Source organism: Bidens hawaiensis, unplaced genomic scaffold (genome assembly GCF_021521415.1).
Source record: "Bidens hawaiensis isolate Kalapana, Puna unplaced genomic scaffold, B.hawaiensis_p1.1 tig00000820_1, whole genome shotgun sequence".
Taxonomy (NCBI): domain Eukaryota; kingdom Viridiplantae; phylum Streptophyta; class Magnoliopsida; order Asterales; family Asteraceae; genus Bidens; species Bidens hawaiensis.
Window position 1 is genome coordinate 1,526,828 of NW_027491048.1, and position 19,819 is coordinate 1,546,646.

At 32.9% G+C, this 19,819-nt stretch overlaps 1 protein-coding gene and 1 pseudogene across 2 annotated transcripts; both read left to right on the top strand.

Moving 5' to 3' along the window:
* Positions 1-5,433, top strand: LOC143541127 (polyamine oxidase 2-like). The gene is made up of 9 exons (XM_077034029.1): positions 1-78; positions 1,332-1,420; positions 1,514-1,630; positions 2,889-2,976; positions 3,475-3,560; positions 3,653-3,755; positions 3,957-4,054; positions 4,496-4,907; positions 5,104-5,433. Exons 1-9 carry the CDS (start codon positions 1-3, stop codon positions 5,431-5,433), a joined length of 1,401 nt encoding a protein of 466 aa, XP_076890144.1.
* A 1,290-nt stretch (positions 5,434-6,723) lies between these two features.
* Positions 6,724-10,610, top strand: LOC143542149 (succinate--CoA ligase [ADP-forming] subunit alpha-1, mitochondrial-like; annotated as a pseudogene). Its single transcript, XR_013136858.1, has 7 exons — positions 6,724-6,979; positions 8,852-9,059; positions 9,188-9,358; positions 9,434-9,557; positions 9,678-9,739; positions 9,988-10,069; positions 10,180-10,610. The product of XR_013136858.1 is annotated as a succinate--CoA ligase [ADP-forming] subunit alpha-1, mitochondrial-like (transcript).
* The last annotated feature ends 9,209 nt before the right edge of the window (positions 10,611-19,819 follow it).

A 19,819-nucleotide genomic window follows, 5' to 3' on the forward strand; every position in this document is an offset into this window, starting at 1 on the left:
ATGCCTTCGGTTATTGTACTCGGTGGTGGCTTAGCTGGCATAGCTGCTGCTCGGACCCTCCATAATGCTGCATTTCAGGTATGTACTCTAAACACTATATACACGGGAAGGGTTACGAGAGACTTCCTACTTAAAGAGAAAACTCTTTCTTAAATATATGATTTGAAAACTAATAAAGAAATTGCGAAAATTCAACCCAAACATGATTTTTTTTAAATTCAATTTCTTTTATTATAAGGTTACATTTCTATACATAAAAAGCGATCGCGATATTTGACATATTACATATATGTAATATAATACTATTATATATCTGTAATACAATTACAACAATATTAGAGGTGTTTAATACAACTATATTGTAATATTGCATGCATATTACATATATGTGATATAACAATATTACATATATGTGACACAATAATATTTAATATATGTAATATCACGAGTGACATGATCTTTTTTCCTAACTTTTGGTAAAGAATAAGAAGATATGATTAAGAAAGGTGAAAGAAAAAAATATAAAATATTTTTTTAAGTTAAGCTTTCGTAAGTTTTTTCATTGGTTCTCTAGTTCTTTTTTTAATAGAAGTTCTCTTATGATCCAACTTCTATATATGTATAAGGGTTCAGATAAAAAGAAGTAGTTTCCTAGGAATGGTAAGAACCAATAGAATTTTGACATTTGGCATTAAAACCTATGATGAAAGAATAATTCAAGGAAACTATATCGGTTATAATGATTAAAGAGTAATTCTAGGAAACTATAACGGTTTTTGGTAATTTTAAATCTCAACCATTGATTGATATGATCCAATGGTTATGATTTATTTTTAGTCTTTCTAGGAAACTACTTGTTTTTAGGATAACCCTCTTCTATGTATATATATTTATCTTTATAGTATTTGATAGTACTTGAATGTCGTAGTTTTATGTAGATTAATCGTCATTTATTATACGTATGTAAATTTGTGGTTGCATATATATGTAATCACAAGTTTACATAGACGTAATAATCAAGTTATATGTATGTGTAATAAAAATTTTCAAGTGTAAAAACCAATTTACATATATATAATCAAACAACTATAAAACTGCATACAATAAATGACATAACAAGCACTAGAAAATATTAAACATATAAAATTAAAAAATGATCGATATGATTGGTTGATAAAAGTTCTTAAAAGTTTTAAATAATTTAAAAAGTATGAAATGAAGCTTATTCACATATATAATTATATATAAACGTGTGTGAGCATATGCGCGCAATTATTATTATTATTATTATTATTATTATTATTATTATTTTTTTTTTTTCATGAATTCAGGTTATTTTACTTGAGTCTCGCGAAAGAATTGGCGGTCGAGTTTGTACAGATTACTCATTTGGTTTTCCGGTAGATTTAGGGGCATTATGGTGAGAATAATGTTAATGTATTCACCCTTATGATAGTTTGGTAGTTTGATACTTATTTCAAGTCTAATCTGAATAATGTTCATTATGTTGAAGGTTGCATGGGGTTTGCAATGAGAATCCCTTGGCTCCACTTATTGGAAGACTTGGATTACCTTTGTATCGTACTAGTATTGGTGACAACTCATTGTTGTTTGCCCATGATTTAAAGAGGTATGTTTTAAGAAAAATACCCAAATTGTCATTTTAACAAAAACTTTCCCAAAATAGTTATAGTTAAAAAAAAACTGCCTGTCTCACGATCCGGCTACAAAGGAGTTGGAAGATGCATGTCATAGCTGTAGAGGAGCGATTCTACTTCGACTCCAGCGTAGCCAAAGCTCTGTCACCTAGTTTCCTTTATAGCAGATATACCACGACTAAAAAAAACCAGTACACGCTGGCAAGTCGGCACCAAATGAGTTGAAGCATATTCAGCTCCTCTGTGGCTATGGTATACCTCTTCTCTTCCAGCCATGCATGTTTTGACATGTGTTGCATGATTGTCGATCAATGTCATGTCATTTTTCTCATTATATTAAGTGCCGGCTCAAAAGGAGACTATATATATTGAGCTGAATTTGCTAATGTCTCAAGATGTGAATGCTTTTGATATGATTATTTTTTAAGACAAAAAATTCTTTGGCTAGTTTGGAAAAAAATGTTAGTTAACATGACTATTCTAGTTCTATAATTTTTAAGCTGTGTAAACTCAGTCTCTTAAGAAAACTAGCACCGGAATTCTAAGGAACCATTCCGATGAGAATTAATAAAGAACTCATGAAAGCGCGCTAAACATAAACAGAAATTGGTTAAAAGAAAATTTTCTCATTTCTTTTATTATAAGGTTAGCTTTCTAAAAAAAGAAAGAAAGTCGATTGCGATATTTGACATATTACATAAATGTGATAGTGTTATAATACATGTATTGTGTTACATATATGCAATTGCAATAATATTGCATATATATTATCATGATCAACAGTTTCTTTTTCAAATTTTGGTAAGAATAACAACATATTAAGAGCATGTTTGTGATTGAGTTTGTAAAATGTTTATGGCTTTTCAAAAAGCCATTTTGAAAAACTAGGATTTGAGGCTTTTGAAGAACTGCTTTTTAGCCATTTTATAAAGCTAAAATAATAAAGTTTTTTTATGATTGTCAAACATATTTAAACTTATTGGCTTTTTGAAAACACCAATAAGCCAATAAGTATTTTTCAAACTCAATCCCAAACATGCCCTAAGAAGAATGCCAAAAAGAAAAAATTTAAAATATTTGTTTTAAGTTAAAATTTTTACCAGTTCTTTATTAGTTTTTATAGTTCTTTTTTTTAATAGGAGTTCTCTCATGATCCAATCCGTATATGTATATGTATATTAGTGTGTGTGTGTGCACGTTTGCTAATTTGTGTTGTAATACATACTTTAGTTATGCGCTATTTGACATGAATGGGAATCAAGTTCCTCATGAACTAGTCTTGCGGGTCGGGAAAACATTTGAAAGCATATTACAAGAGGTATTTTTTCTTTTCAAGTTGTAATTGATAAATATACATGTTACTTTAGGAAGTTTTTCTTATCCTAACAAGTGAATATAAGTTTTATCTTTCTTTATTGCTGGTCTCTCACACACAAACACAAGTGTGTGCCTATATATATATATATGTATGTATATATATATAAAATTTTAAGTTCAAAGGGTTGTTAGCATACAGATTATTAGATAGGTTCAAGGTTGGGTAATTATTAACATAAGGCGGAACTATCTATAAAAGTTGCATAATTTTTATGCATAATTACTTGTATATTATGTGTAATACTTATTTAAGTTTATGTATAATTATTTATCATTGAGCGTAGTTAGTTATATATGTTGTGTGACACAGAAGAAGTTATGCATCTTACCATGTGTCTTCGTATACGCTTCGCACATTCACAACCCTTTAAACATCAACCCGACGACTCCTATATATTTAGTACCTTTGTCCTAATTTGTCCATTGTTGTTTCTTGCAGACAACTAAAGTGAGTGAAGAGTTTACTGAAGACATGTCTATACAACAAGCTATATCGATTGTACTCGAAAGGAACCCAAAACTAAGGTATGTATTCAAGCCACCAAGCATGATCATCTTTCTAAATGATGTTCGTAAATCGTAACCAGATAACGATCATGGAGTTTCCGTTTTTATAGGTTAGAGGGGCTTCCTCATAAAGTGTTGCAGTGGTACTTGTTTGATGTGGAAAACTGGTTTGCTGCAGATACAGATGCCATATCTCTTCATTGCTGGGACATAGTTTGTTTTTCTAACTTTTTTTTATTGTGTTTTATCTAAAGATATATCAAAATAAAATAAATTAGCTTAACAAGATAAGTTAAATGAGTTGAATTATTAAAAAGTGTTTCTGAATCAATTAGTAGTTCGATCGTTTTGACCCTTTTTCTACTTAATTGCACGGTATTATTATATATATTGTGTAATTTGACGTGTTTACAGGAAGAGTTGCTTCCCGGTGAGCATGGAATTATGGTCCATGGTTACGAACCTGTTATAAACTTACTTGCCAACGGCCTAGATATCCGCTTGGGTCACAAGTAAGTTGTTATCAATAAGATGAGGCTAAATGCACCCCTTATGTACTATGAACACGCCCGTATGAGTAAAAGTTGAGAGATGATGTGACTATTTTGTATAAAAAAAGAAAGGATCATTCATTAAAAAATATAGTATGGGTGTACGCTTAACATAACCCTATCAATATTCATCTATATCATGGTAAACATACCCCCCCCCCCCCAAGATTCTTTTTTTCAACTTATCACATCAGTAATATTCTATCGCTTTTCACAGCAGACGACAAAAAGGAAAAAAAAACTTTATTTGATATTTTACGAGAGAGGGGTAGAAATGAAAGTCGGGGGGGGGGGGGGGGGGGGGTTAGGTACGTTTAGCCAACATTGTCCGTTATATTGTTTATTAGCCATTCGTCTTACACGTTTTGTTTCATATTGCCAAAGGGTAAAGACGATCAACAGGTGCACGGATCATGTGAAGGTAACCGTTGAAAATGGTGAAACATTTGTTGCGGATGCAGCCATAGTGACAGTCCCGGTTGGTGTTTTGAAGTCAAAAACCATCAGTTTTGAACCAAGATTGCCGGAATGGAAGGAAGAAGCCATATCTAACATTGGAATTGGAGTAGCGAACAAGATAGTTTTGCATTTTGAGAGCGTGTTTTGGCCAGATGTCGAGTTTTTAGGAATGGTTGCGGATACCCCCTATGGATGTAGTTACTTTGTTAATCTTCACAGGGTCACAGGGCATGCGGCGCTTGTTTACATGTCAGCTGGACAACTTGCTAAAGACATTGAGAAAATGTCGGATGAGGCTGCAGTTGGTTCTGCTTTTATACAACTTAAGAAAATTGTTCCTCATGCTTCTGACCCGGTAATGATATACATTCAAAACACTATTATCTACTACCCGTTATCGTCACGTATTAATTTTGTTATATTAATTTGTTAAATAGATAGAACCTAATTATTATAACTCAAGTCACATTACTTCGGTTCCAAAACATGCATTCAAACGATCTGAAGTTTTTCTAACTTGGCGTTTTCTTTTATGCAGATTCGGTATCTAGTTACTCGTCGGGGGGAGTGATGTGAATTCACTTGGTTCATATAGCTATGCTAAAGTAGCCAACGCCCATGACATATGTGAGAAGCTAAGGATGCCGGTACATAACTTATTTTTTGCGGGTGAAGCAACAAAAGATGACTACCAAGGAATGGTACATGGGGCGTACTCAAGCGGAGTAATGGCTGCACATGATTGTAGATTACATGTTCTAAAACATTATGGGGAGTCAGATCTTTTCGAGCCCCTTGTGGATGAGGATCCCATTGCTTCTATGCCATTGATGATTTCGGGATCTTGTGAAAATGAGAATGAAAAAGAAACTCTCATTTAAGTTATATTAGGTTTAGTGAATAAATGGTTGCTGAATGTTGGACTAAATATATAGCCTAGCAATGGTAATACTATTTTATGGTTATTTTTAAATAACCAAGCTCTTGTGTTTAATAAATGTTATAAGGAACAAGTTGTGCTGTGATTAAAACTTGCTTTTAAGTTAGTGTAAGTTTTTGGAGTGATGTAATCAGACTTTTTGTTTTCGAACACTTTGTCTCTTAAAATTCAAATGAACTATAAATTTAATGTTGATGGAACTCTTCAACTATAAAGGCTCGACTTATGGAATATGGCAAGTGTCAGCAGGTTGGTGTAGACCGTGTCATTGTGAGGAAACATTTAGTCACATTGTTAAACCAGTTTAGCGCTGCAATGCTCGACTTACAGTAAATGGGAAATGCAAGCAAGTTGATATCGATCGTGAGTAAACGTTTAGTCCCTTTTGTTAAACTTGCCACCATTAGACGGTTCTTAGAGCATCCACAAAGCCAGAACTCCACAAACCGCCAACTCAGATAACAAACTTTACTTAACACACCCCCCCCCACCACACACACACACTCTTTCTTCCACAACGCAAACCTCAACAAACCCATTAAACATATTATATTTTTATATGTAATATGTGTATATATATGTGTGTGTGTGAGAGAGAGAGAGAGAGGGGGATGACCCCACTTTTTTTTGCCACATAGGACCGTGGACCAGTACTTCCTCGCAAACCCTATTCCACAAACTTCCCTCCACAGCGCATCCCTTCCCCATCCGTCCATTAGTGCGCCAGACCACCCCCACAAGGCAGCGTTGTACATTCTCTTAGCCTAGCATATTCTCGTGGTGGTGGTGGGGTGCGTTTGGCGGCTTGATCTATGGTTTCCATCTGTTGTTGATAGATCAACCAAGAGGGGAAAATGAGAGAAATAAACAGTGATAGATTTACACGGGATGACGATGGGGTTGAAAAGAAGTTAAAAATAAATAAAACAATAAATAAACCAAAAAGATAAAACATTTATACCGTTGAGTTAATGTTAACAATAGTCGACGACACAAAGTTAACGATTTACACGAAATCGTCAAAACTCGTGAAACTTTAAAAGTCTAACCGCAATTTGCAGAAATGAAAATGAACCTGACGCGATCTGACTCGTACCCGAAAAGTACCTTTCCCAATACTAATAATAATAAATAATAATAATAATAATAATAATAATAATATTCTTCCGCTCTCAAATACTCGTCGTCTCTGTGCTGTGCGTAATAAGGTCTTTTGTCTTTGCATTTGAAATTGAAGGTGTGCTGCAGCCAAACAAAACAAAACAAAACAAAACAATATGTCTTCTCGGCAAGCAGCTAGCTTCGTCGCTAATCTCTCATCAAAACTTAAATCTTCAAACTCGATCTCTCAGTCGCGTTCGTTCGCCACTGCTCCGCCGCCACCGGCGGTCGTCGTTGACAAAAACACACGTGTCATATGCCAAGGAATCACAGGGAAGAACGGCACCTTCCACACCGAACAAGCAATTGAATATGGAACTAAAATGGTAAACTGTATTGTATTGTATTGTATTGTATATGTATATATATATGTATATACCTGATTTGATTTGATTTACTATACGTTGACGTTTTAATAGCGAATTGATGTCATTTGGTGTTTATTATTGGATCTAGGGTTTTGATTGTTTTGTGATCTGTTATATGATTGTTTGAATCTGTGTTGTTTATTACGAAAATAAGTCAATTTTGTCCTAAAGTTGACTTAGGCACGTTGATTAATGGGAACTTAACCGAACCGAATCGAACACTCGTTAACCTTTAATGGCTCGCGAGTAGCTAACTGGACAAAGCTTCTTATACGTTTTTGTTCATTAAGGAAATGAACACAAACAATGTTTTGTTTGATTTGGCTAACCGATATGGTTAGTGACAACAGTTAACCAGTATGGCTAACCGATATGCTTTTTGGTGGTGTTTTATTTTTAACATTTATATTCATATGGTAGGTTTCCCGACTAAACTAAAGGGAAAATTCTATAGGGTGGCAGTTAGACCTGCAATGCTATATGGAACAGATTGTTGGGCCATCAAGAAGGCACAAGTGCGGAAGATGGAGGTAGCAGAAATGAGAATGCTACGTTGGATGTGTGGGCACACAAGGCTAGACCGAATAAGAAACGGTGTGTTTCGCGAGAGATTAGGGGTGGCGAACATAGCAGACAAGATAAGAGAGTGGAGATTGAGATGGTTTGGACATGTAAAGAGAAGACAGACGACGAATCCTGTTAGATCCGTAGAAAACATTACTATAGAGGGGAGGAGGGGTAGAGGACGACCGAAATTGACTTGGGATGAGAGGATTAGGCATGATTTGATAGACCTAAACCTCTCCGAGGACATGGTTGAGGATAGGAATTCGTGGATAAGTAGAATTAAAGTTAAGGATTTTTAGAGAGAATTGAATACCTTAGGGCTTAGACTTAACTTATTTAGGTCACATACCATAATGGTATTTCCCTTACATATATTATTATTATTATTATAATTATTATTAGCTTTTATATAGCTGTTAAACTGTGATCTTATTATTAATATTATTATAATTAGTAGTAGTTTTTATATAACTGTTAAACTTTGATTTCCTTTATTTTGCTTCATTCACATGTACTTAGAGCCGAGGGTCTCTCTGGAAGCCACCTCTCTATTCCTTTGGATAGAGGTACGGTGTGCCTACATCCCACCCTCCCCAGACTCTACTTATAGCTTTGCTGTCGGTGGGATTTTACTGGGCATGATTGATTGATTGATTGATTCATATGGTAGCTTTACATATTAATTAATCACATAATACTCGTATTAAATTTGGTTTTTTAGCTAATAATTTTGCTTAAATATATATGATAAGATTAGAAAAGCATTAAAAACTTTTAATGAACAAGCAGACATTAAGCAACATGAACGGATGTAAACTAGCGTAAACAAACACATTATCGAACGTTTAAGAATACAATTGAACGGACATGGTCTCTATTAGTGTTCATTCATTTAGTTAATCGAACGAAATTCCTCGTTCATGTTTGCTCGTTTATTAAACAGAACTTCCTGTCGAACGTTCGGTTTGTTTACAGCCCTATTGGTTAGTAACTGACTCTTCGACTAATAACCCAAACAATATGATTAGACCGAGAAAACTTGTGAACAAAAAACCTCCAACCTGTATTCTTTATACAAAGGTTGCACATAGTTATGATGATCGACAAAATTTGTGGAGTTTATTACTTTATTTTGTAATGGGCAGTTATGCCCTAGCAAATGTGTATTAATGAAAATTGATGTTGAATTTTTTGAAATTGTTTCATGGGATATGAGGTTTGCAAGGGCTGAACAACGTTATTTCATGTTATGATCTTTTGCAGGTTGGTGGAGTTACCCCAAAGAAGGGTGGAACAGAGCATTTGGGACTGCCTGTTTTCAACTCAGTTGCAGATGCAAAAACTGAAACCAAGGCTAATGCATCTGTAATTTATGTACCTCCACCGTTTGCAGCAGCAGCAATCATGGAGGTTGGAGGCTGAGCTGGATTTAATTGTCTGCATTACAGAAGGAATACCACAACATGATATGGTAACCTGTATTCATCTCATCTTACTTTTTGAAACTGTTAAGAGTGTGTTTAATTTTTGTACCTTCTGTGTGCATTTACTGTAAAACTAGTATTAACTCCTTATCCCTTCAAAACCATATGCATACAGGTTAAAGTAAAGGCTGCTGTTCTTCAACAGTCAAAAACTCGTTTAATTGGTCCCAACTGCCCTGGTATTATTAAGCCTGGAGAATGCAAGATTGGAATTATGCCTGGTTATATCCACAAACCGGGACGCATTGGTATTGTATCTCGGTCCGGCACGCTAACTTATGAAGCGGTAGGATATGTTGTTTTTATATATAAAAACATCCTATGTAACCTTCTTGAACGACTTGTTTTTATTGTGTTACAGGTGTACCAAACAACTGTTGTCGGATTAGGTCAATCCACTTGTGTAGGCATCGGTGGGGACCCTTTTAACGGTACCAACTTTGTTGACTGCATGCAAAAGTTCATTGCTGATCCCCAAACAGAAGGTAACTAGTTAAAGATTTAATTGATATTTTAATGTGTAAATATCCGTTCTGCTTGCAATATTTAAATTATTCTGGTTCATAATTTGAAACTAGATGCTAATTTGCTATATGCATTTTCAGGTATTGTTCTGATTGGTGAGATTGGTGGTACTGCAGAAGAAGATGCAGCTGCCCTCATTAAGGTCAAATTTTGTATACTGTTCAGGGGTCTTTTTACAAAATACTAGGATCAATTTTAAATACCAGGATCTTTTTTATTTAATGTACTAATTTTGTATACTGCAGAAGAAAATTGTTTTTTTATTTAACATCAAAAACAATTTCATTAGAGCGTGCTTGATAATGAAATGTGCTGCTTGTGATAAGCTTTAGCTGAAGTAATTGTGGTACACGTTTCTTATGATACCAATTTTTTATGATATGATACCAGGAAAGCGGGACTGAAAAGCCTATTGTTGGTTTCATTGCTGGACTCACTGCTCCACCTGGTCGCCGTATGGGCCATGCTGGAGGTAATCAATTTATTATAATATTGCCTTAGTGATCATGCTTCATCAACGATTGACGATTATACCTTTTTATGTCTAGTTGTGGCTCATTTATTATCTGCTTGAATTTGCAGCTATTGTATCTGGTGGAAAGGGTACCGCACAAGACAAAATAAAGACCCTCAAGGAAGCTGGTGTAACGGTTGTGGAGTCCCCAGCAAAGATTGGATCTGCAATGCTTGAGGTGTTTAAGCAGAGGGGTCTCGTGTGATTTTTACATTTCGTATCAAATACGCGTTTTCAGTTCTCACAATAACGAAGATAAAAACATTCAGGCGAGTTTTAAATGATTTAAACTATCAACCTTTTGAGTATTTTTAGCAGTCTTTTGTTTGTGAAACAGCCAAGTGTCATGGCATGGCATTGTTTCTGTAGTTTTGCAAATGCAAAGTTGGAAAAAGTAGAGGTATTTGAAATTTGGATACTTGATTATGATCGATTGAGTTTAATGGACGGAACCTTTTTGTGTGCATCTCTTTCTACAAAACGAGTTAAAATTTCTTTAGAGGTCTATCATTTTTTTTAATAAATGCATTGATCAAACCAAATATCCAATATCTGTAGACATATGGTAAGCTTTGGTGGTTCAATTGTATAAAGAATTCAGCTGGAGGCTGATGGTCCTCTATGGCCTGGCAAACTAGGCGCGTTGGGCTGGTTCAGGTCAAGGGTGGAAACAAGTTCAGGTCTTATGGGTTTTGAGCAATATGAGCTGTGGCAACAGGTTGTTTTAAAAATGCATCGATTTGGTTCGGATTAAAACGGATTCTACCCAAAATAGATTTTGGTTGAAATGAGTCGTTTTTTTAAAGTCAAAACAGGACCCTCTCTATATATTTTCTTATGGTGACTAGTGGCGGTAGTGGTGTTGGGGGGCGACTATGACATGATGTTGGAGGTGGAGGCGATGGAAACAGCAAAATCGTAGAAAATCTGCTTTCTAGTTTCTTCTCTGTTTTGGCCATATAGGCCAATTAGTTATTTTATCCCCGTTTTTTTTTTACTAATTTCTACTCTGGTTTCACAAGACCGGCCGGTTCGTTTGAAAGATTTGTTACTCATTTTGAAGTAATACCAATGGTTCTAGGTTGAACAGGCAGATTTAGCTTTTAAAGGAACTGTTTGCATGCACATGGGTACAATAATAGTTTAAGTGTGTGCACGGTTTAGTTCGGTTTATTTGGTTAGTATTTCGGTTTTCGGTTTGATTCAGTTATTTTGGTTAATTACTAGCAAAAAATAAACTTGGGCTAAAATTTTTGTTTAGAAAAAATATACATGAAAGGGATGCATAAATACATAAAATGGAGGTATAAAAATACATTAAATAAAAGTATAAATAAATTAAATGGTGATATAAAAACCTGAAATACATGAAATGAAGGTATAAAAGCTATAATTATATGAAAATATGAATGGTACGGTTAACCAAGGGTACAAAAAATACTGATAACTGATTTTCAGTTAATTCAATTTCAATTATTTTAGATTCATTTTCAATAGTTTTCGGTCGATTCGGTTATCGCGAAACCCATTCCCGGTTATCTTCATATCCCTTGGATTCTTATGTTCCAAACTACAATCAACCATAGGGGTGAGCAAGAAACAATTAGGAACCGCCGAAACCAAACTGGTGCCTCAGACCGCAAACGTGTGTTACCTTATGGTTCTTGGTTCTTAGTGTTTGCATTAACTAGGAACTGGTTCGGATCCTGGTATATCCGATGGTTCCAGGCATGGAACCGAAGAACCAGAATATTTCTTAATTTTTAAAATAAAATTACCAATCCCGATATTTTGTTGAAGTAACTTATTAGCTGTCATCCATTTAATCATTATTTACTTCAAAATCTTCATTCTCTACTTTCAATCTCTAGTAGCAAATATCAATTTTAATTTAAGCTTTTCAAGGTAATATGATATACAATGATATGATCTTTTTTAATCCATCGTCATTCGCCACTAGATATTTTTTTAACTTAAACTATTAGTTTTTAATAAAAAAAAATATAATATATGTTCATAACTTTTAAATGTGTCAATTCCCCAATTATTTTAAAATGTCTATAATTTTTTATTCGACATTAAAAAAACAAAATAACTATAATAACGAACGTTTTTTTTAATCTTTTATATGACTACTATATTGTTATATAAAAATTTTAAAAAAATTGGTGAGGTTTTTTACAAACTATGTTTTATCATTAACTATAAAAATATCTATTGATACAATGTAAAAATTTACAAATTTTTTAAATATATAAACATTTATTCATATTTGTATCTATCGAACATTGGGTTGTATGTGAAAGACCCAATCTTTACACACGGGCAATTGTGTGTGGAGTCATTTAGAGGGAAGAGTACAAATACAAATGGATTTAAAATGACAAAGGTTATTCACACACCTTTTTTTGGATATTTACACATCCTCTTAACACACATATTATTTCTATACACATCCTATAAAGGGTGTATGAATAACGCATCCCTTTAAAATACTTATTGTAGATAAAGATAGTAAAGTAACAAATAAAATGACAAACGTTATCTACAAGGAAATATTTGGAGGATAATGAAAACTTTTGTATTACTGTTTTATGTTGGTGTATTCAGTGATATATGTAATTTCATTTATAATAACTTTATAAATATTACTAAACACTTTTCTTGACCATCTATAGATGTTTGTTACTTTAAACTACTATTTTATATGCAAATCTTATACATCTATTAATCAATCTGCTATCAAACGGTGGATTCATTAGTTTAACGCTACTACTATTTTTCCCATTACTTTCGTGTTTTCACTCCAATTTCATTACAAAAACATAAGATTTGTGTAAAATCTATCAATCGATATTGAGTTAAAATTTACAAACTGTTCAATTACATATACATTTATTCATATTTATGTTTTACTATAATTTCCATCCGGGCATAACTTTGTCTTTTGTGCAGGTTAATTAATTAATTAATTGCTTGACAAACAGTAAAAAAAATAAAAAAAACATGGCGTGGAAAAAAAATCGAAAATCAAATTGTATCCGTAATCAATAAATACCGAATTTAATTTCTGAATTCGGATTTCGATTTGGTTATGACGCCACCTATTTGGAAATCCGATTAACCGTTTGGTTTTTGGATTTGGGTTTTTTTTTTTCCATTTTTTGTTAATACAATTTGTTAGGTTAACCGGATTAAAAGTTGGGGCTTTTTTTTTTAATTATCTTGAGTTACTACTAGGGCTGTTCACGAGCGAAAGCTTGGTCGTTGCTTGGCTCGTTTACAATCAAACCAAACTAAATCGAACGGCTGAAATTCGAACCGAGCGAAAACCGAAATGAGCCAAAATCAAGTCGAGCATTTTTCGATCGAACATCGAGCGATTTCGATTATTATTTATTTATTTTTCACTTTAAAATTTTCAATAAGAAACAAGTTTGAAGGTTGAATATTATATATTTTATAAATAAATTAGTAGTTTTTAGACAAACATGTAATAGATTGTAAATTTTTATTAAAAGTAAGTTTTAAGTAAGATAAAATAATCATGTAAACAAACTTCGTAGTATTCTAAAATTTTTAAACAAACAAATAAAACTATGAAATTTGGCGGGATATGAAATATATAAAGGGGTTAAAAAAGTTGTAAGTTTATATTTATGTGTTTTGTCTATATATTTATATATTTGTCCATATCTATCTATAATATCTATATCTATAATATATATAAACGAAGACATAAAAATCCTACGTGTCGCGATGTGGTCGTTCCCCCTTTTTATGGAGTCACCATATTTCCTTGATTTTTAAATGAAGGTTTCTCATGCATTTGACCAGAATTCGTGGATATGAGTCTAATCAAACCCATATATTTCTTAAACGAATTATAACATCTCATTAAATTAAAAACTAATCCCACCAAATATTTGATATAAAAGTCCTAAAAAGTAGAGATATACTAAAAAACCAATTTTATAATAAAAAAATAAACGGGTCTTGGGTCTCATCAAACTCATATAGCTTTTAAACCGGGTTATAACATCTCACTTATTTGTGAAACAATTTATCATCAAATCATATATGTATATATATATATATATATATATATTATTAACTTTCATACAATAAAAAAAATCAAAAAATAAATAAATATTAGAAACAAATAATATAAAACAACCCCCGTAAATAAACAAAACATTTAAAAGCTCTATGGTAGTTTCTTACATTTACTCAAGCCACCATATTGTTTTATTTGTAAATGAAGACTTCTCATACATTTTACCAGAATTCACGGTATGGGTCTCACCATATCTAGATAACCTTAAACAGGTTATAACATCTCACTATTCTAAAAATAAATCTCACCAAGTATTTGATATGAAAATCCTATAAAAAATAAGGATATACTAAATATTAATATTCAATTTTTTAAGAAAAATAAATTATTAATAATAAGAAACATTTTTATAGTAAAAAAAAAGATAAACGGGTCATGAGTCACACCAAACTCATAGTTTTTAAACGGGTTATAACATGTCAGTTATTTGTGAAACTATTTAATCATCAAATCCTAAGTATATTATTAACTTTTTTTATAATAAATAAGATTACAATGCAAAAAAAAAATATTAAACACGAAAAAGAAACACAACCCCGGTAATACGGGGGATAAAAACTAGTAATAATATATATAAACGAAAACATAAAAATCCTACGTGTCGCGATGTGATCACTCCCCATTTTTTTGGAGTCACCAGATTTGCTTGATTTTTAAATGGAGGCTTCTCATGCATTTGACCCGAATTCACTTGTATGGGACTTACCAAACCCATATATTCCTTAAACGGGTTATAACATCTTATTAAGTTAAAAACTAATCTCACCAAATATTTGATATAAAAATCCTATAAAGTAGGGATATACTAAAATTAATATATGATTTATTTAAAAAAAAGATATATATAATTATAATTAAAAAACCAATTTTATAGTAAAAAAAATAAATGGGTCTTGGGTCTCATCAAACCCATATTGTTTTTAAACCGAGTTATAACATCTCATTTATTTGTGAAACAATTTATCATCAAACCATAAGTATATTATTAACTTTCATACAATAAAAAAAATAAAAATTCAAAAAAACAAATAAATATTAGAAACAAATAATATAAAATAACCCCCATAATACGGGGGATAATGCATTTGACACTAATTCACGGGTATGAGTCTTACCAAACCCATATATTACTTAAACGGGTTATAACATCTCATTATATTAAAAATTATTCTCACCAAATTATTGATGTGAAAATCTTATAAAATAGGATATACTAAAAACTATTATATAATTTTTTTTAAAAAAATATTTTATTTATAATTAAAAAACAATTTTATAGTAAAAAAAATAAGCGGGTCTTGGGTCTTACCAAACCCAGATAACTTTTAAACCGAGTTATAACATCTTAGTTATTTGTGAAACTTTTTATCATCAAACATTAAGTATATTATAAATTTCATTACCATAAATAAAAGTAAACCCAAAAAAGTATATATAAATATTCAAAACGAGTAATGTAAAATATCCCCCATAATACAAGGGATAAAAACTAGTATAATTTATATATAAAATAAAGAGAAATCTGCATTTTGTCTCCGTGGAAATAACGTCGCGAGATGGAATAACCACTGAAAAAGAATTTGCGAACTTTGCGCCTCTGCAAAATTTTGGCGGGGCAGTATGTGCAATTCCGTCAGTTGACCAAGCGTTGACCTATTAAAAAATGTTGAAATTACGTTTTTACCCCTAAGCCTTTAATTCATTTTAAAAATAATTATCCAAAACATGTAAATGCTAGGATTCGAACCCGAGACCTCCGGTTTAACAACCCACAAAAACTACCAGTTGAACTAAGTTAATGTTTGGTATAACTATACAACATAAACTATATATTATCACTTATCACTTCATCTTCCCCAATTATAATTAGGGTTCATAATGTTTTAATTCCTGATAATTCATCTTCACCCACCCATACATGCACATACTTTTCAATTCAAGGTTGTATGATGTTTCTATTAATCTACTGATTACCAAACCAAATCAAATCATAACAAACACTCATGATCAGAAGAAAGTTGATTATTAGTATTATTACGATGCGGTAGCGAGGCTCGTCCGGCGCCGGTCCGATCAGATCTCCGGCGACGGTCTTCGGTCGTCGCATGACTGACTGTTTCCTGGTAGATCTGATCTTTATATTATGATTATTAGATAGATCGTGTGAATATGAATATTATTGATTCATATCTATTAGAAACCAATAATAATAATAATAAAATCTATCATTTTAATGATTTGATTTTCTTCTTACCTGGGTTTGTTTTGTTTGATGGGTTTGGTTTGGTTTGGATGGATTGGATAACAAAGGTATTGTTATAACAAAGGTAACAAAGGTAATTGAATATTACATGAATATTAATTGAATAGATCGTGCAACAAAGGTCTTCTGACCTGGGTTTATATGAATATTATTATTATTATTATTATTATTATTATTATTATTAACAAAGGTAATTGGGTATATAAGAATGGGCAATTGAATTGAGAAATGGGTTCTTATGATTAATTGAAAGAAGGATTGATTTGAATGGTGATATTGAGAGGGATTACTTGGTGGTGGGTTTAAGGATTTGAGGTTGTTGATGATGAAGATGAGATGTTGATGAAGATGAGATGATGAAGCTGATGATGTTATGAAGATGATGAAGCTGGATGAAGCTGCTGATGATGTTATGAAGATGATGTTATTATTATTTCTATTATTATTATTATTATTATTATTATTATTATTATTACTATTATTATTATATTTATTATTTATTATTTATTAGAAGATTACTAAAATACCCTTAATATGTTGGTATTATTACTAAAATACCTACGGTCAACTAACAGTCAACTGACGGTAGGAGTCAGAAGAACCCGCCGGAGTAACACAGGGAGTCAAAGTTCGCAAATTCTTTTTCAGTGGTTATTCCATCTCGCGACGTTATTTTCCAGGGAGACAAAATGCAGATTTCTCTAAAATAAATTAAAAATATTCAAGACGAACCGAACCGAGTAGACCTTTGCTCGTTGCTTGGCTCGTTTGCAAACCGAACCAAGCACACCGTAGTTACTACTTACTAGTTTTACTAGTTTGTTGCTTCAGCCCAACCTTCGTTTTACCAAGAGACCCGATACTTTATGCTTGGCCCATGCGTCTCCTATATCTACCGTAATCACTCATCCCTATACACACAAACCCTATTTTTGAGTTATTATTGTATGTTAGGTTTTTTTAGCGTGTACATTCAACAAGACTTCATCTTAAACTAGTTTTTGCAGCATTATTTAGTATTGATTCAACAAGAACAATTCTGCATGGAAGATATATATTTGGGTTCGACTTCGACTACAATCAACAACCTTCCTACATCTATAATAGAAACAATTTTAGCTCTTCTACCTTTTAAAGAAGCTGTAAGGACAAGTATTCTTGCCAAGGAATGGAAACAAGGCCGTCCCAGAGAATGTATCGGTCTTCATGGGCCGTTGCGAGTAAAAAAATGGGCCCTCATATAAACTTATATACACACACAATCAGTGATTAAATGTTAAGAGTGATACCATTAACAAAACAATACTATTGTAGATTTATAAACGGATAACCCTAATTAATCAATTTCAACTTTCAAGACATAATCTCATACCAATACCTCGTAATTGACCTTCACGGAATCAATGTTTGATACAATTTCAATTGACCAGAGTTCATATAACAGCCAATTTCGCGTGCGTAGTTCGGTATAATGTATATAAAATGGGAGTAATGGAAACTGTTAATAATTTAATAGTTGGGATCAAGATTCAACAAGACTTAATCAAAGAGGGTGTTTTGGAAATTATATTTTTATAGTTTGGAAACAAATAAATTAGGAAGCAAATTAGAAGGACCAAATTGAAACTTTGTCAATTAATTCCACCTTTTCCACCCTAGTCGTAACCACCTTTTCCATCCTCCATTTTTGTCGACCTGCAAGGTTTTAGGCGAGGTCGTTCGCAGCTTGTACCGACTCGACGATTTCAAAGTCTTTCTCCGTCAATCTTCGTCCACTTTAGTTCTAATTAATCTACTGTACATGCTAAAACCATTTTGGGCCCCAGGTTCACGGGCCCCGAGCGGCTGCACGGTTTACACAGCCCTAGATCCGGCCCTGAATGGAAACACCATTGGACCAAAGTTCCCAACTTTGTGTTTATTGAAGATGCGGTTAATAGTTTTATTACAGCAAAACATGCTACGGTCCCGAAATCATGTTGACAACTTAAAAATACATTTTATTACAGTGCTATACACATTAGAGGTGCACATTAGATGGACTCCAATTGAATTCAACCCTCAACCTCTATCGATATAATTTCTGAAACATTCAACCCAAATACTTGTCTAGGGATGATATTGAGCGATCGTTTCGTTTAATCATAATATAAGGACTAAACATGTAAACTATTAAAACCCAAATCAAATCACCCCACACAGGGCGATCCTTTCATTGGGCAAATCGGGTCGTAACCCTACCGTATTTTTCGTTTAACAGTGTACCTTTATCGAATAAAAAATTATGTCCGACCCAATAACATTATTTGGGCCCGGTCGAGCCACAATATTTGAGTCTGCCCTACCTTTGAAATATTTTTAACAATAAAATTCATTTAAAGCCAAAAATGAGAAATTGTTACCAAATAAACGCAACGATAACGAAAGACTAAGAAATAAAGCCCATAAGCTCAACTGCCGAAGCCCAAATGAAATTTTTTAACATCAAGCCTACTAGCGAAGCCGAAAATTGAACCTAACATCATTTTTAATATGTTGATCGAATACAATAAACGAAACGATTGGGTGTTGCTAATGGGTTTTGGACTCTCTTGAAAACGATTAATCAAACAAAATAGAACTATAGAAGGTGTGAAGCACTCAACACTCGCAATTGAGGTTCGACGCTGATGAGGCATTCGACACTCAGCACAGACGATTGACGAATATAATAGACCAGGCTCGCAATTGCATTTCACCATTTGGTATATTTTTAGTTTTGTAGGTTAGGGTGTGGATTTATCGGTTAATTTGGGGGAATACGTGGACTGTGGTGATATACTGATATCTCATAACTCATACATGCTACTATGTTAGGTTAATTTGTTAAATGTTTGTTCTGCTGATATGTGTTAAGTTAAATCATGATAAATTTGAAAACATTTGACTCAACCTTTCAAAAGAAAGGTTAATGAAAACCAAGAGGAATAGAATAAACGTCACAAAGTTTCATCACAAAATAAGCCACAATCACAAGAACAAGAAAAACCACAAGGATCACAACCACAATAATATATGGATGAAGTGGATCCTAACCGAATATAAAGAGACCCGGCTAAACGAAAAACAATATGGAGGTACCCGGTTAATTTTTAGGGAATAAGGATGACGCGCTTATCTGAGTTTAGGACCTTTCCAAACACAACTTGCAAAATATAAGAATAAAGGTACAAGTAAACATGCCCGTAGGTTCCAATATTCTTGGTTTGGTATATACCCTAGTTAGTTAGAGTAATCTCCGACAACACATTCTTCTTATTGTTTTCCTTGTTCTCTATCTAATGATAAA